At 38.3% G+C, this 26,380-nt stretch overlaps 1 protein-coding gene across 2 annotated transcripts in view; it reads left to right on the top strand.

Annotated features, from left to right (window-relative positions):
• WWC3 (WWC family member 3) overlaps positions 1-26,380 on the top strand; it is a 106,141-nt gene that overhangs the window by 69,848 nt on the left and 9,913 nt on the right. For both annotated transcript variants that reach the window (XM_086609457.1, XM_086609463.1), the window contains exons 9-15: positions 6,602-6,844; positions 10,093-10,182; positions 11,318-11,892; positions 18,106-18,226; positions 19,067-19,141; positions 20,218-20,304; positions 22,442-22,634. In XM_086609457.1, coding sequence (XP_086465583.1) covers positions 6,602-6,844; positions 10,093-10,182; positions 11,318-11,892; positions 18,106-18,226; positions 19,067-19,141; positions 20,218-20,304; positions 22,442-22,634 — 1,384 coding nt within the window. The remainder of the gene's footprint in view (positions 1-6,601; positions 6,845-10,092; positions 10,183-11,317; positions 11,893-18,105; positions 18,227-19,066; positions 19,142-20,217; positions 20,305-22,441; positions 22,635-26,380) is intronic.

Below are 26,380 nucleotides of genomic sequence, written 5' to 3'. Positions count from 1 at the left end.
TCCTGACAGTCTGGTGAGGTTCCTACAGATTGGAAAAGGGCAAATGTAACCCCCATCTTTAAAAAAGGGACCAAGGACAACCTGGGAAACTACAGACCAGTGAGCCTTACCTCTGTGCCAGGTAAAATCATGGAACAGATTCTCCTGGTAGCTGTACTAAGGCACATAAAAAATAACCAAGTGGCTGGTGACAGCCAACATGGCTTCACTAGGGGCAAGTCGTGCCTGACTAATTTAGTGACCTTCTACGACAAAGCTACAGCGCTGGTTGACGTGGGTAAAGCAACGGATGTCGTTTTCCTGGACTTGTGCAAGGCGTTTGACACTGTCCCACATGACATCCTTGTCTCTAAAATGGAGAGACATGGATTTGACAGATGGAGCACTCAGTGGATAAAGAACTGGCTGGATGGTCGCACTCAAAGAGTTGTGGTCAATGGTGCGATGTCTACATGGAGACCAGTGTCAAGCGGTGTCCCTCAGGGGTCTGTTCTGGGTCCAGTGCTGTTCAACATCTTTGTCAGCGACATGGATGACGGCATTGAGTGCACCCTCAGTAAGTTTGCCGATGACACCAAGTTATGTGGTGCCGTGGACTCACTTGAGGGAAGAGATGCCATCCAGAGGGACCTTGATAGGCTTGAGAATTGGGCCAGTGCAAACTGCATGAGCTTCAACAAGTCAAAATGCAAGGTCCTTCACCTGGGTCGGGCCAATCCTAGACACAAATACAAACTGGGCACAGAGTGGGTTGAGAGTAGCCCTGAAGAGAAGGATTTGGGGGTGTTTATAGATGAGAAGCTCAACATGAGCCAGCAGTGCGCTCATGTGGCTCAGAAGGCCAACCGCATCCTGGGATGTATCAAGAGAAGTGTGGTCAGCAGGTCAAGAGAGGTGATTCTCCCCCTCTACTCTGCTCTTGTGAGAGCCCACCTCGAATACTGCATCCAGTTCTGGTGTCCCCACCATAAAAGAGACATAGATTTGTTGGAGCGTGTTCAGAGGAGGGCCACAAAGATGATCCAGGGGCTGGAGCACCTCTGCTACGAGGACAGGTTGTGGGAGCTGGGATTGTTCAGCCTTGAAAAGAGAAGACTTTGGGGGGACCTAATAGCTGCCTTCCAATACCTGAAGGGAACCTACAGGAAGGCTGGGGAGGGACTTTTTACAAGAGTGTCCACTGATAGGACAAGGGGAAATGGGTTTAAGCTGAAGGAGAACAGATTTAGATTAGATCTTAGGAAGAAATTCTTCAGTACGAGGGTGGTAAGACTTTGGAATAAATTGCCCAGAGAAGTTGTGGATGCCCCCTCCCTGGAGGTGTTCAAGGCCAGGTTGGACGGAGCCTTGAGTAGCCTGGTCTAGTTGAGAGGCGTCCCTGCCCATGACAGGGAGGTTGGATTAGATGATCTCTGAGGTCCCTTCCAGCCTATGCCATTCTATGATTCTGTGATTCTATGATTTGTATGCTCTCTTCTGCTAAACTAATCTGAAAAATCTGATTTAGGGATGAAGTAGTTTGTCTGATATCACATAAATATCTGACTCAGGCAAGTCAGCTAGACCTAAATCTCCCATTGTCAGTTTTTAAAACATAAAACCTTTTCTTTGGGTTATGAAGGGAGCTGAGCCATGGTCTTGAACCGTCTTTGACGTTTTCATTATACTAGTTTACCTGTGAATTGAGGAATACTAATTCCTCTCCTCCACTGGTTTTAGCAGACTTTGCAATTTTCCTAAAGGTGAATACCTAATTTTATCTGCAAAATGCCAGTGAACTCTAAAGGTTTCATGAGTATCTTAAGCCAATTTAAGACCTCCTTCCTGTTGAATCAGGCTGCCAGGAAGGCTGGATATTCTGCAGAGTGTACTCGTGTTGTCCGCCAAAGCCACAGTGGCACATACTTTCAGGAACAGCCAAAGTAGACACAGTGGAGAAATTTTGTGAGCATTTGGCTGAGTTACCCAGCTTCTTGTTCTTTCCATTTCTTTCTTCCCCTTTCTCTAGCCTTCCCCTCTTTGGATATAAATCATCATCCACTCTGAAGAGGGTCTGTAAATACCAGAAATTACTGAGTTCTTACACCCTTCATTATGTGTCTTCAGTCTCACAGTCACCTCCTCTGGGTATTGTGTGTGGGAGAAGTTCCCTGTTACCTGAAGTGGCGGAGAACTGGGTCCAATTATAAGCCCATTACAAGCCTAAGGAAAAGAGTAAGCTGGGCTGATTTATGTTGATCATCTCTGCATATTTGTGTGATCTTAGCTACCATTCTTCAAATCATAACTGTGGATTTTTTTTCTTTGTTTTATCCCCACCAGTCTTCCCATTCCAAAGGTAACAAAGGCCTCAGCTGTAGAGTGGTCTGATATGTCACCCAAAAGTTTAGGCATTTAAATATAGGGGGTACTGGTTTTTTTTCTTTGGAAAGTTCAAACAAAGTAAGTTCAAAGAACTTGTTTAAGCTAGAAAGACCAGAGCTTGTAGGTTAGGAAGTACCAGCTGTAGGATACCCATCATTTGTTCCTTTTATGAGCATGAGTTGGGACGTTTGTGTTCTTTTAGAGTATTTCCCTCCCAAAGACACCTGTCTTGTTCATCATCTGAGAAATGGTCTAAACATAGGGTTAATTGTAATTTTAGTCACAAAAAGTGATTTTTACACTTCTCCTGCTACATTTTAATAAATAACTTCTTCTAAACTGAAATGTTCTCAAGCTCAGCAATATAATTTCTTTAGCGCTGGGTTCAGATAGCAGTCTTGAAAATGAGGTTGTAGACACAGACAAAATCTTTTAGGTTCCCCAGATATTTTCAGTGACAGAAGGATTGCCCTATTTTGTCTAGGGGTGTCTGTGTAGATATATAACGATTCAGACATGCTGTAAATTCTGAAAATACATGCTTTTTTGCCCCCATGGTGCAGTTTGTGTAGTAAACTACTGGCTGTACTGATCTCCACCCTCATGCGATGTCTATATTATCTTGGTGTAGGCATCACTCTAGCTACGTTAGCATGGCCGTTTCAGGGCAAACTGGCCATTTCGAATCACTGTTTGCTTAAGATCACTAGGTTAAACCTTTGTCATGCCATCCGCCCCTCCTGCTTTTCTGCCTAACAGGAGCTGTTATATTCATCTCCATTTGAAATGTTTAAATACCAAAATAAGCAGCAAGTTGGTTTGCCTGCCTCGGAAACCAGTCATTTGATACAACCTACTTGAATGCAAGCTCCTCAGCAGTTGTTATGTAAGGATGGGAATGGGCAAAATGGCTGGAATGTTGATGGCTTAAAATTAACTGGCTTTTCCCCAGGAATACGTTAAATTACTATGTCAATAGGGACCTCAGTATCTGGCATTGGGCCAGATAAAAGTACTTTTTTACAATGACTGCTCCTGAGAAGTGGTATCTTAAAAAATACTCAGTAGGAAGGAAAAGTGTCTTTGATCTTAAATCTTTTTTTCTTTCTTTTTTTCTCTTTAAATTGAAATCTATGTCAAGTCATTGATTTATTTAAGCAGGTGTTTAAGGTAGGTGAATATACACAATGAGTGTGAAAACACAAACCAGCCACTTTTTGGTAACATACCAGCAGTGAGAACAGCTGATGTAATATAGGTATAAAATCTGGCACAGACATGCACAGTGAAATTGCTTATTTATGCATTTATTGTGTTTGGGGAAGTAAAGCTTGTGTTGGGAGAAGACAAATTGCAATTATGGAACACGCTTAAGAGGATTTTTAAAATTACGTTTTTAGCAGAACTGAACATGGCTGCTCAGATGTTTTTCTTAGTGAGTGAGTGAGACCATAAAAGCCTTGGAGATATTTTCTAGCCAAGGAGATAAATTTTAAAAAGTTTATTCTGGTAGTTTTTTGTAACAACTTGCCATACAGGGAGAGTCCTCAGTGGAAAGTAAGCAACAAAATTCCCTGAAAACTTTGGTTCATTCGCAGGAAATACAGCTTGCAGAAAACTGGCTTGCTGGTGCTGAAGTTCCCCTCTCAACAGATTCCTGTGTTATGTAGTGTTTTGTGAGTGCTTTTCCTTTGCTTGAAAGGGAAACATAGAGACAAGGAGAGCTAGCTGAAATGCTAGGAGTGTCAAAGGAATCAAAGTAAATACCTAATCAAATTTTGGAACTCTTCAGTGATACAAACCTTGTCCACAACAGTACTTTTCCCTTCAATAACAGTATAATTAAGTTACTGTATGACAACTTCCTACTTTCAAAGCATCATCGTAACAGAAATTGAGGGGAAAAAACAAACTTTAAACTGGAATGTAATACACAAAGAGTTACGTGCTCTCAGCAAGCTCAAGAGTCTAAATTTAAACTTCTTGTACTGAGGGTGTTGTTATACTCTACAGCTGAGTGAATTCAGTGGTTAACTAGCGCTGAAAGGGGGGATCCCACCTTCCTCTTGCCTGCTGGTACTCCTCTCTTCCTTGTTACCTGCATTAGCGTTTATTTGCTCCTATGGTCAGCTTCTTAACCAGCTCACCCTGCATTACAGAAATAGCTAGCAAAACAACTGCGAGTGTTAAAATGAAGGGGAGAGAGAGAGAGAGAGAGAGTCCTTCAGCTATCTTACAAACCACCCCAGAGGCTTCACCAGACATGTCTCATCTACTTTCATCCACAAGCTGTGTAAGGGTTTATGAACGTGGTCACTCAAATACGTTGCCAGGGCTCGTCTGATTCACACTCACTTGCCAAACTGTGATAACCCAGTTGTACCTGAATTCTATAGTTCTGTTGAAAGGACCTTGAGTTCCTGTTTGTTTCGTTTGGCACCAAACAATCGAAAATCAAGCTGAATACACCTTCAGGAGTGTTTACTGACTCTTTAACAGCGTAGCAGTGTGAGTAGAGGAGAGGTGGGATCCTGACTCTGCTTGCTCTTCCTGGCCCTGGCATTTGGTCAATGGGGTGAGGTGTTCTTCAGGAAGCTGCATCTGGAATTCCTGCACAATAGCCGAGGCATGAAATATGTAGACTATACGTATCGATTCACAATGGGGCTTTCAGTAGCTATTGGCAGGAAGTTGGTTGTTAATGCAAGGAGGAGGAAATGATATTGAAGGGCTTGATAAAGTATTCTGCTTCAGACTAAAATGTAACACAATACCTAAGTTCTTTACTTGCTGTAAATGAAATCTAAGGGGAAAAAAAAAACCCTATTTGACAAAATTCACAGTAAAATTCCTATTCATATATGAATGCAGCCATTGCTAAATGACTTATATTGATGTTTTATTTCCCTTCCCTTGATAATAAGATGTCTAAATACTTTCCAGATGTCAGTATGAAATAAACATTGCATGAGGATTGGTTTTAGATGGGGAAAACCTTACCTTTGTCATGACTATGCCTTTTCTTGTATTCTTAAACACGTTATCACACTAAGGGTCTTCTGTTTGCTTGTTTTGTGCTTTTACCTTGCTTTTTTTGTGAATTTCTTTTCTTTCTTACTAGATATTCTGGAAAAAAAGATTATTTAAACTAACTTATCAAAAGAATGAACACATCTAACTTCTATGAATGGCTTTAAATATGCTTTTATTTATTTTAAAAGTGATAATCTTTTATGGTGCACTGAACTTTGAATGCTGCCGTTTCAAAGTGAAGATGAAACTGAGGTGCATAACTGTTGTGCAGCTCTTTAGTTTAAAAATAAAAAAGCTAGATTTTCTCTTATTTACTTTTCATTTTAACTGTAACGTTCTAAAATTCTAAATTGCCCATTGTAAGACAAGCATAAATATCTAGCAGTAAAAGAGTGTTCTTCCTGTTATGCTTGTATACCTTTAGATTTTGCCAAAATAAACATTTATGAAAATTTAAGCATTAGGGTTATTTGTAATATTTATAAGAGTTCAAAATCTGTTTTTAGCAGAACATTTTCTTAAAATGTCAGCCGTGGAATTTTTCTTACAACTATTGTTTCATGCAGTGGTTCAGAATATTGAGATATAGGAAACTACTTTCGGCTATAAAGCCTACTGCAAAAAAAAAAAATTAATTTACCTTATGTAATTGCTTGATTTGGTGATGGATCCATCTAAATACACCTGTATTTTGTAACCAGTAAATCTTTCTTCCAGACCTGTGTTTTTATTTTATTGGCAGCTTATTTATTCTTAAAATTTTGTTGTTGATCAGGACTGCCTAGTATTTTCGGCGCATTGAACCATTGCTCTGCTGAAGTGGGACATGAATATGCAGATCTATTGTCACTAGATAAGCATGTCACTTTCATCCCCTTCAACTTCTCACTGTGCTTTTGAAATCTCAAGTTAAGATCTGGTAGTGGAAGAGTGAGGAATGAAAAGAAGTTCAATTTCAGCAACTGTCCAGGCAGCTTAGGAGCAGTTTGCAGTTCTTTAGTACTAATTTTAAAAATGCACAAAACAAAACAAAACATGTCAAAAACCAGAAAATACATCCAAGCTCCTCTAAATTTTATTGTTTCGAAATTTAGAAGGAGAAGAGTCACAGAAGTCACAACCTTCACCTTTTGGTGTTTTTCCTCTTAATTGTCTTCATATTTGTCTCTTCTGAGTTTTGAAATATATTTATTCTCTTTTAAAGAGTTTCGAATATACAACAGCAGTTGGCCTTGCTAGACAATGAATCTTGGCCAGGAATGGCTGAAGCGGACAGGGACCGTCTTCAGCTCATCAAAGAGAAGGAGGCTCTTCTTCAGGAGTTGCAGCTTATCAGTCAGCAGAGACGATCACCAGAAGACATTGCACGTTTGGAGGAAGAAAAAAGGCGCTTGGAGGATGAAATTCAACGGGCTCGAGCAACGTCTGCTCATGGGGCCACTGAAAGGTTTGGGAACTTAAATTGTTTTCTTACCTGCTGTAAGATCCATATAAGTAGTTTCAAAAGGAAAAGTAGGGAATTTCACTATGTTTAAGAAACAGAAGAAAATGTTCCTGGAGTAATTTGCTTTCAAAAAAGGAAGAGATTGCCCCTCACTGCCATTATTTAATTCTGTCTGCCTTGAATTTTTCTGAAGGAAAGATAGAGTGATGTCGACCAATTGGTTCTCCTTTCACTCATCAAAAAAAAATCTGAATAGGAAGAAGAGATCAGAATAGAGTCACAAAAGATACTTGGAAAAAGTCTGAGTGATATTATCTGGTAATAGAGACCTGAATAACAGTACCTGGATAGCGAAAGATTTTTCTGTTATTTTGCAGTGGAGTAATATTCATCCCTGAAAGCATCAGAACAAACATCCTTTCCTATATTTGGTTTATGTCTTATAACAAGAAAGCTAAATGATTATATTTTTACTGCCTTTTGTATATTTCCTTTTAATTTACAATCTCAGCGGTGGGAGCACATCCCAACTCTGATACTGAGAATGTAGCAGAGTCATTCTTGAAAATGTAAATTTAATATCAAGTTATATGTAAAAACAAACAACCCCCTCAACATACTAATGGAAACATCGTGTTTATTTCAAAGTTGCCCAGTTTTTCCTGTAGCCAAAGAAATGGACAAAATTTCTCAACCTCGTCTTGTTACTGTAGACTGCTTCCAGTGAAAGTGACAAAGTACTTGTTTCACAGACCTGCTTCTCTTAAATAGTGGTAAAAAGCCAGGTTTGACAGTTGAGGAAAACTACATGAACCAGCTTTAATGTGACCTGTGCAAAGGTTAATATTTACATAATTAAGACACTTTTAAAATATTTGGAAGTGCCTTCCATATACAAATGTTGAGAACTTTGTTTCTTTTGAAAAGGCTTACTTCAGACAGTTAATTCAGGCAGTAAGTAGAAAATTCACAGCCAACCTGCAGTTCAGTGTTATATATTTTGCAATTTTTGCAGTATTGTTACATTGGCTTTCCAGCTTAAGCTGACAGAAAAGGGAGTTCACTTCAAACTGCAGTGTAGTAAGTTTTATTTATTGTTTTTGGGCTCTCATGTTAGGTAGTGCATACTATGTTGGCAAGAAGGCCAAGCTATTTTTCCATGTAGTTCATGCTGTGGAAAACAGCGTTCCAATGTGATACTTGATATTTCAAATGCTAGCAAAATTGAGTAGAAGTTAGAATAATATTGAAGGGCACTCTATTTTTGTATGACAAATTGGAGGAAAGCTTAACTATTACTAGGCATAATTTATTTGTTTGTTTGTTTTAGGCTCAGGAATAACCAAGACCATTCCTAGTTCTGCATTTCTGTTTCCAGTTTCTCCCAATCGTGAAATACAAAGAAATTTCCTCTTTAAATAATAACCAGTTAGGTTCTGTTACTGAGTTTGAAAGGCACTGGGTTATGCACAGATCAGAACTAACTTTAAAATCTGTAGGACAGAGGTGGGCTTTTTTGTTGTTTTGCTTTTGTTTGTTTGTTTTGTGGTGTCTTTTTTTTTGAGGGGGGGAAGGGAGGTGTTGGGTTTGTTTTGAGGTTTTTTTTGGTTTTTAAGATTGGCTGGCAGCCTTAGTTGGATGCATCTCTTGCCCTTAGCGCAGGAACTTACCTTACAGCATTGATGACTGTACAGTGTAGGTTCCTAAGTTTGTTTTTTAAAGTAGATGGTGTGGATACTCCTTCTTTCTCCTGCAAGCTTTTGAATTGGTTCCATTTGCCTTTTTCTCCTGGTTCCTGCATGCAGTGCCATTATCATGTGAGTTCACAGTTAAGCCGAGCCTGCAGCCTGCCTTATACCACTCGGTTAACCGGGTCTGGGTCCACAGAAGCAGGAGAAAAGCTTCAGCATTGCACGTGCTCAAGTGTGCAGCTTTTGCCATGTGGTTGCCATGAAGGGAGCCTCTCCAGAGGGTGGTGGGGTTGCTGGAGCATAGCGCTGCAGCCCCTTGCCAACATACGAATTGATGAAGTTGGAAGCCAAAGAAGTAGAGAGATTTATGGTTTTACTGCTAACAAAGACATATTTCATTTCATATCTTAACCATCCAAAATTTACTGAAACTAATTCTGCCATTTTGCTTGATCCAGAAGGACTCCCTTTTTGTTGATTGATTATTTTTTTTTATCCTGCCCATTAGCATGTTGAATTCTAACAGCTGTCTTTGCAGCTGAGGAAAGTCTGAAAATAAATTTGATCTGCTTTCTCCAAACTGTCTGTCAGAACCCCAATTTCCAGCCAACTTGTGAATGCAGGGCTGGAGCAGTAACTTTCCTGAACATACAAATGTACAATGCAAAACAGGTTACCACCCTGATTTTATTTTGAAGTTCAGTGATTTGGCTTGGAAAAACAAAACACCAGGAATACTTCTTTTCTTGAATCTAGAATTCTAATAAATGTGATATTAATAGATAAAATCTATTTTTCAAAGTTGTAATAATCTCAAAATACAGAATTTAAGACATCTTATAGGTATATGAGACCTACACCATTACAGATATATTCCATTTGTGTTGTGGCAGTGGTGCTCAGTAATACAACTGCATATTATTAGAGCGGGCAAAAAATATGTCGCAGGGAGAGAATTTTGTCATAGCTTAGTATTCAAAATGCCGCATCACCTGCTCAAATATAATGATGTATAAACATACTTGAAACACCTAGAATTAGAGCTTAAAGTGAGTTTTAACAGAAGTCCCCTCAAAATTTTATTTTTATCTTTGGAATGTGTCACTAATTAGCTTGGATAATAGGATTGTTTGGAATATTTTTTTTCCTGCCAAGGTGATGAAAATCATAGTAGTTCTCTGTATTTTACTGGCACCATCAGGTTGATGCAAGGCGAAAAAAAAAAAATCTTGTAGAGTCTGATGTTTTTACCTGGGACTTTTTATGACTTTGCTAGTTGCTGTAATGTATTTTCAACATCGTAACTCTTACATTGTTCCTCAATTACTTTTCTTATCTGGGAATTCTGCTGGTGTCTTGATTCTTGTGTTCTTGCCGGAATTACTACCATCGCTGCGTATGAGCTGCGTAAATTAAAACTTCATTAAACGGTGAAACTTCTCTTTATGTTCCAAACTGCAATGCAATGATATTTTTCTGTACTTGGAAAGCTTCTATTACTTCTTGAGTACTGCTGGCTGTAATGAAGAAAAATAGTAATATGTATCTTTTTAATTATAGGATACTGTTACAGGAAAAGAGAAATTGTTTGCTTATGCAACTAGAAGAAGCTACACGTTTAACCTCATATTTACACTCCCAGTTAAAAAGGTGAGTTATGTAAAACCAGCCGGTTTTGAAGTTTAACTGCAGCAGAGAATAATATTAATAATCTATTAAGTTTACCTTATAATACTTTTACGTATATGTACCAAGTAAATTAATTTTTTACTAAATTTATAGTTTGGTCTACGTAATGTGATGATTTGGATGGAGTTTTATAAATAGTAATAGTGATGGCTATTTGGGCTAGATTATTATGTGTATTTGGGAATTTTATATGTTATCTTACTTTCTGAAAAGATGATACGTACTTAAAACCCATTGTAATATTGTTACAGTTTTACTAATATAAAGATAACATTCTTTTAAGTTCTGTGAAGTTTAATATTCTGATACCTTCTCCAAAGGAGGTGTATTTGATCCCTGGTGAGATGACAAAATTTTGCTGTTTAAATATGAGACTGTGCTAAGACCCACACAGAAGCCCAGAATATGTTTTGCATATTCACACTCACAGCTGCCTTTTTAGATTCAGCTCTTGAGGATTCCTCAGCTCAACACCATGCCAACATCAAAAGCTTGGTTCCTGCTGTGTCTCACTTCTCTCTCTGTCACTTATTCTCTCTCTAACTGTCTGAGAGTGGTAAGAGGAACTGGAATAGGATTCTTCTTAAAGTCTTTTTTATTTTGCACTGGAAAAACCCATGAGCATGAAGCTTACGTGGCAGTTTGTTGAGGACTTTCCAAATCTCTTCTCGCTTCTTCTCCCTGATATGTTTATGACACATCATTAATGTAAATTCAAGCTGAATCATGGTAATCTACCCTCCTGGCTTTACATTGAGTCCACTGATCCTGATCTTGCTCTGGTCTCTTTTCTGCCAAATTAGAGCTGCTTACACGTTGGAGGAAAGAGTAGGCTTGTCCTGTTGGACCCTTTGTCTTCAGGCACTTGGTCCTGATTTGGTTGTCCCTTGCTCTATTCCAGTCATGGTTAGTTGTGCTTGAGACCAGAGCGCGAAACATGAGCTAGACCTTAAAATGCCAAGTCATGACTCCATGCCATTGTACTGTGTACATGTAAAATGACTTGTGTAACCTGGATTGATGTTTTTATGTCTGCGCTGGTGTTTCTGATATTTGAAAGGACCTTTGTTGCATTTTCTTTCTTTGCCTGCTGTAGTCTGTCCGCTAGCACCCTCACAATGTCCTCTGGCAGCAGCAGAGGTTCCCTGGCCTCCAGTCGAGGATCCTTGGCCTCCAGCAGAGGCTCCCTCAGCTCCGTCAGCTTTACAGACATCTATGGCCTTCCACAGTACGACAAATCAGACAGCATTACAGACTACGGGCAGCATTTACGCTTTGACATAATTCCCTTCGAGTCTCTCACCAAGGATGTGCCATACGTCGATCCCATTGGACACTCGAATTTCAATAAGCAGCGGAGGTCTCTGGATACCCCACAGTCCCTGGCGTCCCTGTCATCACGGTCCTCCTTGTCATCGTTATCCCCTCCAAGCTCGCCTCTAGACACCCCGTTTCTCTCTGCATCTCGAGATTCTCCCTTGGCTCAGATGTCGGAAGGTTTTGAGGAGCTGGCAAGCATAGGAGCCCTGGAAATGCTCAGGGCTCAGACCGCAGCGCTGGGTGATGATGATGCACAAGGAACAAGTTCATCTCAGGCATCCACTTACCCTGTGGACAATGAAGGGCTGCGAGAAATGGGACCACAGCTGACTGCTGTCCAAACTGGTGGAGGTGAGTGTCTGGACATTATTATTTTATTCACATCGTCATGGAAAATGTCATAGAGAACTAAGCATACTATCAAAGCAAAGATTGTTTCTCAGTTTGGCTTATTTTACTTCCATCAGTTGAAAATTACATGGTAGATGTTAGCTGTTAAAAAAAGCAACCAACCAACCGAAATCCTTGTAAATAGATCTTAAAATAGTGATGAATTGAGTGGGAAAAAAGGGAATAGAATATGGGCTTTCTTTGGAGTGTAGCACATCAAGGAATAAGTATTTTGATATTTTGATCTTGGATTGGGAATTATTAAAAAAAAAAAAAGCATGGTTTAGTTACTTCTGAGGCCCTCAGTTGTGCCCACTTTGCTGTTATTTTGATAATTTAAAGCAACACAATCCCAGGGGAGATAGGAAAAAAGAAAACCAAACAAAAAAACAATAAAACAAACCCCAAACCCAACCAAACAAAACCCAAAACCAAGCACGAGATGATGCTGCTGACAGCGGTCGAAGGCTGACTGATTCCATGCTGAATTCGTGCACACACCAGACCAGGTTCCTATGTCTGAGTTCTACGATGGAGCAGAAGCCACAGTGACGTGGTGGTCATGAGTGCATGGTGCTTTATCATGACTAGAGTGCTTTATCAGCCAAGGAGCATCTTTTGTAGGGGGTGTGTGAGAAGTTAAGCATCTGCTTGAGTAGTTGTCTAGGAGAACCTGTGCTCTGTGATCGCAGAGGAGTTATCTGTACAGCTACTGTAGCACACATACTGTTGAGTTTTCTTTTCCTGCTTGACTGGGAAGTTGATGGACTTGCTTTAGCTTTCGTTGGTGGAAGCTTCTGAGGCACTACAGTTGAGAAACATAAATTAGAGAGATCAAAAAAGGAAACAAACCTTTTTAAAAAACAAAATAAACAAATTTTAAAACTTGAGCATACAGGCACATAAGAAATTTATTTTCTTGTTTTAATCAATTGAATGAAGAACTGCTGTTAAAATCAAAAAGAGTATTCCTTTTGTGATGACATTTTTGTGTATTGGCTTGCTTGTATTTCTAATAAAAGCATACCGATAGAGAAGGGCTTTTAGAGAATATTTTTAATGTTAAAGATTGTATTTTCCATCCCATTTGTATAACCAGAATTCTGTGTTAGTAATTGTGCAGAATGTTGCATTCAGGACTTATGACATCTGGAGGAGTAATGTGAAATACAACCAGAGAATGTGTCATATTATCCTACCAAAATCGTATTTGTCAAGTGATAAGTAGAAGGAACAATTGACAGTATCTAAGGAAAAGCTTTCAGCTTTTGATTTTTGAAAAGAAGATGTCACCACTGTGCTAAAAAGCCTGTATTGCTCAGACAGCATTTGAGTCTGGACTCGCTTTCCATAATGCAGCTGCCATTGCTAGAAGAGACTGCTGCAGAATTTACATTTACTAGATACAAACATTTGTAGTGCCCATATTGCAGCTTTCAGACCAAAATAAACAGAATTCCAGAGACCAGCATGTAAGCTTGTGCTTAAATTAGTGCCATGAAGAGGCTTCCTGAGGCTTTCTTTAAACCTCAAATCAGACCACAGCATGTCTTCACCCATTGTGGTAAGTGAAACTATGTTAGTAGTTCATTTATAGCTCGTACGTGTTTCCTAGAAGTGAAGGCCTGTTCTGAGGGTCTAGGGAGCAATAGGATGACACTCACGTTCCTGCTTTGGTTTTTCTCTTCTCCTCTCTCTGTCGTGTTTCTACACATTTCGCGTTTCTCTGGAAACCTCTGGCAGAACATGCCTGTGCCACCTCCTGTCACTGCTGCTGTGTCCAGCTCCTGCTCCTAGTCCAGGGATTGCAACTTTTCTGTGTACAACAGAGTGCTTTGTGTTGCTTTTTGAGGAGGAATGTGTGATTAAAAGGTAGCCAGGCTGTCTTTTTTCGATTTTTTTTTTTTTTTTTTTAATATTTGAATTTGAAACAATTGCTTAAGAAAAAATTGTTTAACCTTTCTGATTTTTGGCTGAAGTCATGACTGTTTTGAGCTCCACACTCACTGCCTGGTGGGTTTGCAATTGTAATGCAGTTGTTTGCAAGTAGCAGTTGGAAGTTTCGAAATTATTTTGGTTTTGTACTCTTTTCCTGAAGAATTTGATGGAGCATGAAGCTCGTGTATCACAGTTTGGGAACCCCAGATGTTGAGGGGTTTTGGTTTTCACTAAGGTACTATGCAGTGTGCTTTGCTGCTGCCACCCAATGGTCTGGTAACATAATGCGACACTGGAAAACCAGTAAGTATTATCTCAGACAAATCTTTGCCTGTTCCTTCACTAGACAAAATATGAGGTAGTTTTTGCGGCCTCTGAGGTCCAGGAGGGTGAGCAGTGAATAAACTGCACATACGTTGTACTGAAGCAGCACTTGAGCAAGTTTAAGGAGTTCTTCGGGAGCTGCAGTTTTGATGTTCAGCTACTGATCTGCTGTTTTATTGTTCTGCACCTGTTTCTGGGACATACTGTGAAATATGTTAGCGTGTGCGGGTGGAGGGAGTACACCTGAGAGGTTAAATCCATCATGTTTATAAAACTGGGAGTGGGAGGAAACATGTTAATAAAATATTGGGCTTTAATATCTTCAATATCTCTTCTTCTCTATTCTAAAATAATCTTTCAAGTGCTAAGTTTCCTTCAATGTCTAAATAATCTCTTGTTTGCAAAATATCATCATAGATCTAAAAGGTGATTTATCATTGTGTGCTTTTCATTTTGTCTCGTTTCTCATGCGGCACAACAGAAAAATTCACTGTAAGTGAACCCGAAATTACTTACTGTGCTGTTTTTTGCCTGTAATTCCCAGTGTGTTTTTCTGTGTGAAGTGTTGGTTGTTGGTTTGGGGTTCTTTTGAATTGCATGTGAAGAAACAAGGGATTTTGCTACATTTGCTTTTGTTTGATATTGTGCTGTATCTGTGTGATCATTATGGCGAACTTAATTTTTTGCTATGTCAACTAAACAATATATTCACATGGTTGGAGTTAAATTCCTGAAAAAAGTGCTCTGTGAACTTCAGCTTTATTGTATCATAGTAATGCCTGGCAGCATCATGGGTAGGTAAGGTCTGTTTGTGTCTACAATTTTGGTTTTGAGAGTGTTTTACTCTTTTATTACTGCATTTTGAGCTGATATGCAGTATTTGTACTCTCCTAAGCTTGTGAAACATGCTTTAGATTTCTTTATGTATGTTTTAGCTAATGAAATCTTGGACACCAAAATTTCCTTTTGAAGTTCACTTTTTCAACTGATGACACCTGAGAATATTCTTTTAATCAGACCTGTCTTATGTTTATCAAGATTTGGCACCTAGTAGTTCTGGGAATTCATATGTATTGTCCACAGATTTTGTTATTTAAATAAGAAAATGAAAGGTAATTGTCTATCTTAGAAACTTTACTTTTAAACAATTCTTTAGCTTCCAGCGTTGAAAGATCTGTAGCTTGTGCTAAACCTTATGCAGTTTAGACCAAAATCCGATGTTTCTTTCTTCTTAACGAATATTTCCGGCTGACTTTTTTTTCCCTAGTCAAGGGTATGTTTTGGTGTTTGCATCTCTCAAATTCTCTGGAATTGTCCAGATATTATCAGATGCTTCCATGGCCCACAGGCAGCAGGCAAATCATCGTCAAGTTACAACGTTGTTGTGACACGTCAATTTCTCATGACGTTATATTGGTGCTTCAGACCAACTTTTCCTTCCAGATAAATCGGGAACATGAACCTCCAAAGGAGAGAGCCCATGAGGTCTTTCATGTACTACATCTATACAAAGCGTTCACATAGGAGGGGTCAGCCAAAGGCTTATTAAAAAAAAACCAAAAAAAACAAAAAACGTCATTCCAGTATAACTTGTTGAAATTAGTACAGAAATTATAGGAGCACTTTCACATTAAATTTATTTCATATAAAATTTATACACTTTTGTGAAGTTCAGCCTCTTCCCAGTGATGTAAAATTATTGACAAACTTTCATACTAGAAGGTGTCTCTACAGAGTGCTAGTTTTGATTCTGCGTAAATACCAGTGATAGAACTCAGAGGTGAGCTCACCAAATTAAAAGTTCTTGAAACAAAACCAAAACAAAACAACAAGAACAAAAAAACCCCACAAAAATGAACAAAAAAAATCCCCTAAAACCCGCCAAAACCCCAAACTCAACACTTTGCACAATTGATATGGAGGAGAGCATGGGTCAAATACAGTTTCTTTGCTTTCTGTGAGCTAGTGTGAACTTGGTTTTCGTTTGTGGTGAGGATGAAATGGATCACACTGCACGATGTGTGATGTACAGTAAGGATGGGGATGCTGTAATTGGGGGTGGGGGGGAAGGGTGGTTCTTTCTCCAGGCGTGGAGACAAATGCGGTTTGGGATGTCCTTGACAGCAGATACATTCGCTGCATAGCTGAGGATGTCTAAATCCTTCATTGAATTTGGAGAGGAGGTCCATAGTGCTATGTAGGGATCCAAAAGGACAGAGAACTAGCTCTGTCCAGTTTATGGGACATATTTTTTGGGGTTTGGTTTTTGTTTGGGTTTTTTTTTTTGATATTCTGGGACAGAACCACGGAATTTTAGCTCCAAGCAGGACCCTGTGTTTTTTGGAATATCTTTTGGAATTTTATGGTGTTAGTGCCCTGAGAAAAGGAACGTACCTCAGACAGGCGCAGCACTGCTGGGCTTAGTGCATCCTGTCTGCCAGTTCCACAGTGGTTAAAGCTGAGCTTAGCCAGACACTTCTGTTGACAGCAGCGGTGCAGTTGTATTCATTTGGGGGATTTTTAATCAAGCTTCAAGTCTTGATGTCCTGTCCTGGTGGTGCTTGGATGGGAGGTGAGATGGGTCCCATGCAGAGGATTGGCTCAGTTGCCTGTACCTCAGCTGGGCTCTGCAGGTGGAGCTCAGGCTGTTGGCTGGCACTCTGCTGAAGGAAACTTACTGATTAGGTACCAGCCTTTTAAATTGATGCGTTAAGATAACACATAACAGAGATACTTAACAAGTTGTTGCTTTGAGTAAGGCATGTTTCATCCTTAGTCAGGGGCAGTAAGCAGCTAGTACTTGCCTCCATTGTGATGCGCACAAATGTGTCTGCTAAAACTGGGAATACTTCCATACTGCCTGAGTTTCTGAGCATGGGTAGAAGCAAATAAGATGCTTTCCCTGCCTCTGAAGTGGCTTCTCTTTGCCGTTGCTTTTCTGCTTTGAGGACAGTCATTGAACCTTAACAAAAAGGGAGGAAAGTTGGCTAAAGGTCTTAACTGCACAGTGAAGAAACTGCACTTCCACAAGTCTGTTTAGTGGCTGTCTCTAGTATGTGAAAGAAAACAACTTCAAGTTAGGAGCTGTCATTGAAATGTCAAAACCTCACCTATACAATTCTTGAGCGCTGCCACTTGTGCACGTACCTTTAAAGGATTGGTAGCTGCTGTACCTATTTGCTTGTGCGAGACCTGATGTATGACATCATTTTTGTTGATACGCTTATGACATGAAAACAATTGCTGAGTCGCTATTTATGGTGTTGCTGGTGACACGGGGAAGGGTGGAAAAAGGGGTTGAATCTTGCTTCCTCCTTCCTCAGTCAGTTTTCAAAGTCAGTCACCAAGAATTTGAAAAAAATAGTGGTCTGAGTGAGTTGGAAAGTGCTGGTTCTTTCTGATAATGCCTCTCAGACTGTAAATAAAAGCTGCTATTATGCGATGGTATAAACAGTATGCTTTGAGACTTTGTATTAGGAAACAAATGAGAACAAAACCTCACATTGTGTTATCAGATAACTTCTTAAAAGAATTAGTCTCTGTGTTTGTTTTCAGCCTATTGTATATTCAGTAGGTAAATCTTAAAAGTTTAGGATATCATGTGTACATATGGTGAATTAATGTAAGTCTTCCTCCAGGAGGGATTATTGTACTAGAAAAGCATTTAATAACAATGCAATTGGTTTATGCTTAGTCTTGTCAGAGAGAAGTTAGCCACAAACTTCCTTCCTTAGTTCTCCCACAGAAAATCTCCGGTTGATTGTATTCTAGGTTTTTAACTTAGATGAAAAAGCAAAGAACTGTGTGTGTGCCAGCTGTTTTGCCACTAGTTTTGATACAATAAGTGTTTCTTGTTTAATTTTTGAGGGGTTGCCTCGAGCTGATGTTGTCTCCACTTTTTCTCCATGACAGCTGTAACTCTGCGAGGAGACAGTGGTAGAAGATCGGAGAGGAGAGCCAGGCGAGTTTCAGCATGTCTCTCAGATCATTCACTGGCTAGTGACAGTGGCGTGTTTGAAGCTTTAAGCAAAAGGTCAGGTGTATAAATGCATAGTAAGCTGGAAATATTCCTGTTCTACCACACGGTCTGAAAGAATTCATTGTAAATTTCTGAATACGCTTTCAAAATTGCTAGCTCTTAGTAACGCAAGAATATTAGCTTGCATGTTTTAAAGGAAAGAAGCTTTTTTTTCATCCAGTTCCACTGTCAACTTCACAAGTGCCAAGTCCCTTTCACTTCATTGTCGCTAACATTTTAACACCATATACTTCTCTCTTGAAATATAGTTTTCTCAGCTTATTAGTCGTAAATCAGTAATTTAATGTCAACCATCTATAACGTAATAAAATTATGCAGAATGTGACTTACAGTTCTGCGTAGTGTGTGATAAAAGTGTAACTGCAAGGAGGAAATATATGAACTGCTGACAATCTAAAAATATGTAGGTTGACCAAGTGACTGAAGGATGGATAAAGATGTTTTATTTTATATAATTGTTTTAACTCAATAAACAGTAACTGGGAAAAACATAAGATTTTGAGGATACTAGAGAGAAATGGAAGACAGACTAAATATTAAACTACCCTAAATATCTTGAAAGAGGTATTCTAAAACCTCATTTTAAAAAACTGTAAATTACTACTTCTACGTGTTTTTAAATAGATATCTTATCATAGAATCATTTAGATTGAAAAAGACCTTTAAGATCATTGAGTCTAACTGTAATCCCTTCTTAGTCCTTTCTGTATTACCAGTCCCTCCTGTATTACCAAACAATTGCTTATTTTCATAAATCACAAAATGAATGTTCATTTCATTATGCTTTAATAGCTTAGGTCAGTGTGTAGTTTACAGTACTTTCTGTTCCTGCAGGAATGAAGATCTGGAAGAGCCTATTTATGGTGATGCTGCCAATAGTGAAGAACCGCAAATACATGTTGGTTTTCTGTGAGTAGTGTTACTCCTCTTTCTCTCTGTCAACTCAGCAGGAATTGCTCACTAGTTTTCTTGGTTTTGGTTTTTAACTTTTTAATAAACTTAACTGCAGTGGATAGTGTTGAGAAGTTTCTGAATTGAAAGCCAAAGTTTAATGGATGTGCAGATTAGTCATCACATGCTGCTTTCTGCTGGGCATGTGCCTTAACCACGGTTCATTCAGTGTCCTTTCAATGCTGGCTGATAAAAGGGTCTTCATTACTTCTTTCAGTAGTATTTCCATTGTCTGGGCCATTAATGAGTGTATAGATATAGGGATATGTCTCTGTATGCGAGATCTGACTTTTTATGCCAGATGAAGGAGGATTATTACATTAGGGAAGTAACAAGTGAAGAGATACAAATACAGCTCCCAAATACAGCTTCAAAGTGCTGCACTTAGGGCACGCTGTTGTTAGTAGTGGGAGTAGTGTGGGGAAGGGCAGATTATAGCAGTGCAAGGCAGGATGTCATGTTTTAGACAGCCCTCCAGAGTTGTCTGTACCCCTTGAAAAATCTAACTCCCAAGATTGGGAGTTTGCAAATCTCAACCAGGTTTGTTAGTTCTGTTTCAAAATTCATGCCGATGTGAAAGAGTAGAATATTTTATTTATTTTCATTAACTCATGAAAATAATGCAGACTGATTTGTCTAGTGTAACTGATGCATTGCACATGCACGCACACATGTGCACACACACACGCACATATATATATGCATATGGTGTAACTGTTTAAACCAAGGATTTTATTTTATAAAACCTGTTCACTATCAAGAGTCACAGTAGGGAATATTATTCTTTTCAAATTGAATAATGTTTAATTCTCTTAGTTCTGATGATAACTTTGTTACTGTTGCTGATATTATTATTAATGTTCTGTTATCAGTATGGTATCTGTAATTGCTTTTGATTCAAATTGATTTGCTTAAGAGATTTGTTTAACAGCAAAAGGTGCTTTTACATTCTTAAAATCTTTTTAGTCTTTCATCTCGCTCTCTTCTGCATAGTATTGATGTTTGATGACTAACACAGGAAATTTATTTTCCAGGCATGACAGTGGAAGTGAATGTCTGTTAGTCCATGTATTACAGCTGAAGAACTTTACCAGTCTAGTTGTTAAAGAAAACTGCAAAATGTAAGCTTAAATTTCACCTAAAGTCTGATCATGGCTTGTTTTGTGCCACATTGTAAATACCATAAATTTGTTTACTTTAATTTCTGGAGAAGATAGTATATCTTAGTTGACATGAGGATAGGGTTAATTTTATGGACATAAAGTGTCCTTTTTGTAGAACCTCTGTCATAATGGTCAGATAACAAGCATAGTCTCTAATGACCCATGTTCTTACATGTTTATTATGCACAGGAAAGTTTGTTCAAAATCATCAGTCATGCTTCTGTCACCCCATGCCTTCTGATCCAGAAGCTGTTTATTCTAATAAAGAAGATGTTTTATTCTTCTAATGTAGAAGCTGGTTTATTCTAATAAACATTTCTTAAATAATGGCAATGTTGCCATAAAATTGAGTCTTTTCTAGTGATATGTATCTGAACATATTTTAAAGAAATTTGACCTGTGAAATTGCTGATCTCTATCTCTGGGAAAGATTGTTTGAAAACTGTGGAAAACAGAGGTGTGATAACGTATTGTAATAAAAATCTTTCTGTGGGAGTTGTGAAATTGACAACATCTCACTGAAAGAGTTGATCTTTGTTGAGAACACTTCATCTTGCCAACTCTGCAAACCTGTAGTGGAAATTTTTCATATCCATGAGTGCATCAGTGTCAGTCTTTTGCTTTGCTTTCAGTGTGAGTGCAAGGGAATGCTGTAGAGAAAAATGTGAGTATTGAGTAGTACTCAGCCGTTTTGCCTTGTAATTAGAAAGATAAATAAGTGCTGTCTGAAGAAAGTCAAGTAGAGTCAGCAAGGTAAAAGAGGGTTTATTGGACACTGTCATCAAGGCAATCGGGCATCTAAGTGGCTTTCAAAGAAAGCAGTTCTGTTCCCCATCCTCCTCTGATTCCAGCGCAAGTGGTTAATAATCAGTTGCATGGTGGCAGGGTAAATCAATTGGTTTGACTGGTCAAAAAAGAAGTTTATTGTACCAAAACCAGAAAAAGGCTTTTAGCCAGTTTAATGAATTCCTCCATGCAACTCTATGTTCAATGAATCAAGTTACTGGGAGCAGTGGGGATGAAGTTACCTGCAGCAGCTGATGAATGGAGGAGTTGGATTGCTCTGTCCTTAGAGCATGTAAAACTGTTTAGCTAACTGATGCTCCACATGGCAGCACTGCATGTCATATGCACCATAGTCAGCTCTTCCAGTTGTCCTCTAACCATTTGCTTGCGTGTCAGTGTCAACTCCTTGCTGGTAGTAGCATAAAAGTTCATGCAGTGGTGTAGTCAACTTGAGCAAGCCTCTGAGCTAGATTTTTTTTTTTGATCCCTAAATTTTTGCTAAGTTAGCTTTTTAACCCAGATAAGTTTTCTAATCTGGTTCACAACACAGTTACATGAAGCTGTTTTCTGGCACATGGGAAAGTATGGCAACAAATAGGATATTGCAGATGCTGAACAAGCAGTCAGGACAGGGGGAACACAGAAACGTTTCTGTAAGTAGCTCTCCTGCCTTCTGTCAGATTAAAATAGTTGTGGAATTTGATTTTGGCTTGGAGTCTCAAATGAGATGGTACTGGATATTTAAATATATTTTTTTAAGATGGCAGATGAATGCAATAATTGTATGTTTCTTTTGCTCTCCTTTTGTGCTGAGATTCTTAAGGTGGGGGGGGGGTGTGTGAGGAAAAGGTATGCTTAGTGGGTGGAAGGAAGAAATGGATCAGTGACATGGCAATTCAATCACCTAAACATGGGCATGTGTTTCCATTTGAAATATCATAGCATAGCACCTGGCCTCCAGCTGCTGCTGCTCAGGAAGGCTGTAGCTCTCCCATAGATCCTATGTCATATTTGCTAGCCCCATGTAGATGCCTCAGATACCTCAGGGCATCTCAGGTGCCACTTGGTGACTCTGCTTAAGCACCAAGTTGAAGAATTTAGTTCTAGTTGGAAAAAGATAGGGTTTTCAAATCAGCTTTGCAGATCTTCTGTGTTAAGAATACAAAGTAAACTCCTGTAACAAAGAGATTCCAGAGCAGATTATTAATGTAGAAGTGACACTGATGTTTTTGCTTTAGCTTGATTTTGAGAAATGCAAAATAGCTTTCTTTATCTCAACTATGCTATTTGTCTATTTTGTTTTTCCCAGTCATGTGAGAGTTTATTTGCCACCACTTGAGTCAGGCACACCAACCACTTACTGCTCTAGAGCTTTGGAATTCCAAAGTCCATTAATATTTAATGAAATTTTCCGAATCCCCGTGCATTCAAGTGTTTTGAAATTAAAATCACTGCAGCTGTATATCTGTTCAGTTGATCATCAGCAACAAGAAGAACTGTTGGTAAGTGGTCCTTTTTCTTAAAAGCTCTGTAATATGGGAAACTAAAGTTACTTGAGGAATAATTTTTAAGATTGAAATGAGAAAGTGAAGACTTTATTTTTCTATAAGAAATATCAATAGAGTTATATGTGTCTGTTCACATAAGATTGTTTTAATAAAAAAAATATGAGTATCTGAATTTTTAAAAAGTTGAAATATGTGCACTTCAGATTACACAGTGTCTTGGAAATTTAGCAACATTAGCAGAGGTTGAGAATTGGAGCATTTTAAGCAGTGTTCAAAGTTACGTGTACTATTGCTTAACTGTTACATTGCAAAGACATAATTGAAAGTGGATATAACATTTACATTGATTGCTATGGGCTTTAGTAGATAAGGAGTTAATTTTTTTTTTATTTAATGTATTTCTTACAAATGTCTGCTTTGGGGAAAGTTGAAAAATCTTCCATTGCTAAATTTTGGTGCAGGAGAGAGAGAGCATTGTGTAAAAATTAAACTTCTCCCTAAAGACTTAATCTGACAGCTTTTAGACTACACTGTGCTCAAGACTTCTGTTTCTGCATGGCACTGTAAGGTGTGCATGCTGAATCAGTACCAGTAAAATAGTTTCCTGATAATAACAAATACAAACCCTTTGTTGCTATGTAACAGTGGTCCAAAAAGGCTACTATTGTATCAATGGTAACTTTGTTGCAGGATAATAGTGGTCCAGGCAGGTTTCTGTTACACCGTTTACTTTAAACTGATAGAGTTGTCTGATGGAGATGAATTCAAATAAATGTAGCAGTTGTTTAAACAGGTTACTTGTGTTAACTGTTTTAACAATGTGTTACATGTTAACTTCATTTAGCTATTTCCAAATGTAAATATACTTAAATAAATCTGCCTTGACGCTGATGTCCTGGCTATTTTGAAGTCAGTGGGATGGCATTTCAGTGAGAGGTTTGAATGGATTAGTGAACATCTTTTTTTTTTTTTAAAAGTCTATCAAAGTAGGTAAGAGGTACAAGCATCTGACTCTCATGCTGGAGTATGGGTAAGTGGTATTTGAGCAAATCTGGTCAAGAATGCCTATTTGTTAATCCACCTTTAAAACTAAGTAGCATCTTATATGAATGGTGGTCTTAATGTTGACAGAAGCAGAGCCAAGGTCTTGTCGGCACTGGAAGTTTTGTCATTTTTGCACTACAACCTAATGAAAGAGAAAGCATGTCAAGAATGGGCTGGATATTTTGGTGTAAAATGCTTTATGCTGGTATAGCCTGTTTCTCTGGGAAGCTAAATAGCTATTTCAGTGTAAAGCATCTTTACATTGACACAAGTGCATCTAAGTTTAGTGTGCTTTTATTTTAACTACTATTACTGAATTAGCAAAAAGATAGATCTCCAGGTTTTGTTGGTAGTTTTTTCTCTTTCATAGTATTAGTGTAGTTTTGTCAGAAATATTTGTCTACAGTAGTTGGTAACATACTTTAAGGTAAGTTAACAATGCCACTCAAAAAGAGAGAAACAATGCCATGGTTTCTTAAGGTAGGTGCATTGAAGTATGTATTTAAACATTATGATCGTTGCCCTCTTTTACTGTAGAGTGAAAATAAGCATTTTCTCAAACTGAGAAATCATTTCCTACCTCTCTTTGGAACTGCTGTGATGTCCTCTATAATTGTCTTTCAAAATCTCTTCCACTGAGATTACCAGTTTTTTTCCATTGATTTCATCATCCACGTATTTCTGAAGTTTTTGATCACTGCTTTCTTTTCAATTGGATTATGCTGGTTGAATGCTTTCCTAAACGCAGAAGCCATGCTGGAGTTTATCCCAAGTTCAACAAGTTCTTTTTGTACACAACGGGGAATGAAAAAAACACAGACAAACGTATTTGGGCAAATAGTTTTAAACTTCGCTTACATAGAGAAGTAAATCTACTGAACTTGTGGGATGGTCTTTCCATTCCCTCAGCCTTTTACTGATGTGCCCTTACTTGCTGATAGATCTTTTTCAGTTTTCCTACAGCTTTCTGAAACTGTGCTTCCTTAAGTTTCATGCTTATGTCTTCCCTGGTGGCCTCATCAGTGTTGAGATAAGGGAGTTATTTTCCATGGTTAGCGTATATAGCTCATGTTAAAACATCAAAGAAATGTGATTGCCTTTCTTGCAATCACATGGCATTACTGTTTCACTCCTGGTTTCTGATCTTTACAGCCCTGACCAAATGATTATTCCCCATGTCTTAATTTATTTGAATTCTTCTTCTTGAGTGTAACATTTCTCTTTTTGTATTTCTTGTTTTTATTTCAGAACGTCTGTTTTATTTTTTAACATTATTTTAAATTCTGATCCTTTTCTCATAAATTTTACAATCCCTCTGTTTGACATCACTGAGAGATTCATAAACACTTTTACTATTCTCCCATCCAAGGTGTTAAATGCATCAGAGCAGGCATGTGACAGACTGCTAGCAGACCCACCTTGGTTTCTTTATCCTATGGAGCGAGCTCTGAATCTTGAGGTGGAGGTGAAATATTAATTAATCTTTTCAGTATTGATAATTATTAATTGCGTTTGAGGGTGATTTTCTACCCAATTGGTCATTCACTTTCTAGAAACAGCTTCATTGTCACACTTTCTTAGCCGCTTAATAAACGCAATGTGTAGGGGAGCGTCAGACATCTTAAGAGTCAACATGGTTTTTTACAATATTGGTGACAGGAAAACAGCTCTCCCCTCTGCCCCTAAAACCAAACTCAGCAGCATGTCTTAAACATTTTACAACTCTGATGGAAAAGTGTAAGTATCTTTCTTGCACTGTGTCAGAACAAGTAGAAGACATCTCTTGTTTTATACATGAAAAAGAAAAGGCATGTTTGTAGCATCCAATATACTGACAAAAAATGATGTTCTCAGTAATATGTTGTATCCCGATATGACATTCTTTTGTTAGTCTCAAAAACTTTTCTCCATTGTCCTTTATACACCTGTGTAAACAGTGCCCTGGGGAACATTCATCTTGGAAAAACAATACGATTATTTAAAAAAAATTATTTTCTAATTAACTGTTTCTTTACCCTGCTTAAATTTCAGTGCAGTTTCTGTGTACATTTGCTACTGTCTTTACAATTAGAATCATTGCATCCAGCTATTTGTTTTGTGAGAGATGAAAACAATTTTTACAGGACTTTTCTAGCGGTATAAATGAAAACATTCTTAGTGTGTGGTCCATTAGCATGGAAATGAACAGCTTGTAGAGATAGCTAAACAAATCCAGAACCAGTTAAATAAGGCAAGCTAATATAAAATCATCGCTAGGTGCAGCTAGTGAACTGATTAAAAAAAAAAAAAAAAAAAAAGGCATGGGTTTGCTCACAGCTTTTTTGCGTGTAGGTCAGCACCATTCAGAAATTTCTTACTTGAGCACTGCCTAATGGAGTACGGATACTTTAAAGTTGGGAATACTTTTAGTGGGAGGCCTCCATTAAACCTGTTTTCATCTGATTCTGGAAAATATAAGGATGGCTTGGAAAGTGGAAAAATGGCTTCATGGCCCATTTGACTACCTTATGATACAAAGAGGCAGAAAAAAAAAAATTGTTTTACACGGTATTTTTTTCCCCTTTGGATGATGCCTCTGAGGACCAGAGAATGGAAGAGTATCTCAGAATATAGTTCTTTCAAAAGAAAACAGATGAAAGTAACATTGTTAAAGGAATATTAGTTTAAGCAAATGCAGAAATCAGAGGGTTTTTTTT

The sequence above is a fragment of the Tauraco erythrolophus genome, chromosome 1, assembly GCF_009769465.1.
Source record: "Tauraco erythrolophus isolate bTauEry1 chromosome 1, bTauEry1.pri, whole genome shotgun sequence".
Lineage (NCBI taxonomy): Eukaryota > Metazoa > Chordata > Aves > Musophagiformes > Musophagidae > Tauraco > Tauraco erythrolophus.
Note: the sequence above shows the minus strand (reverse complement) of the source record. Positions and strands in the feature narration are given on the sequence as shown.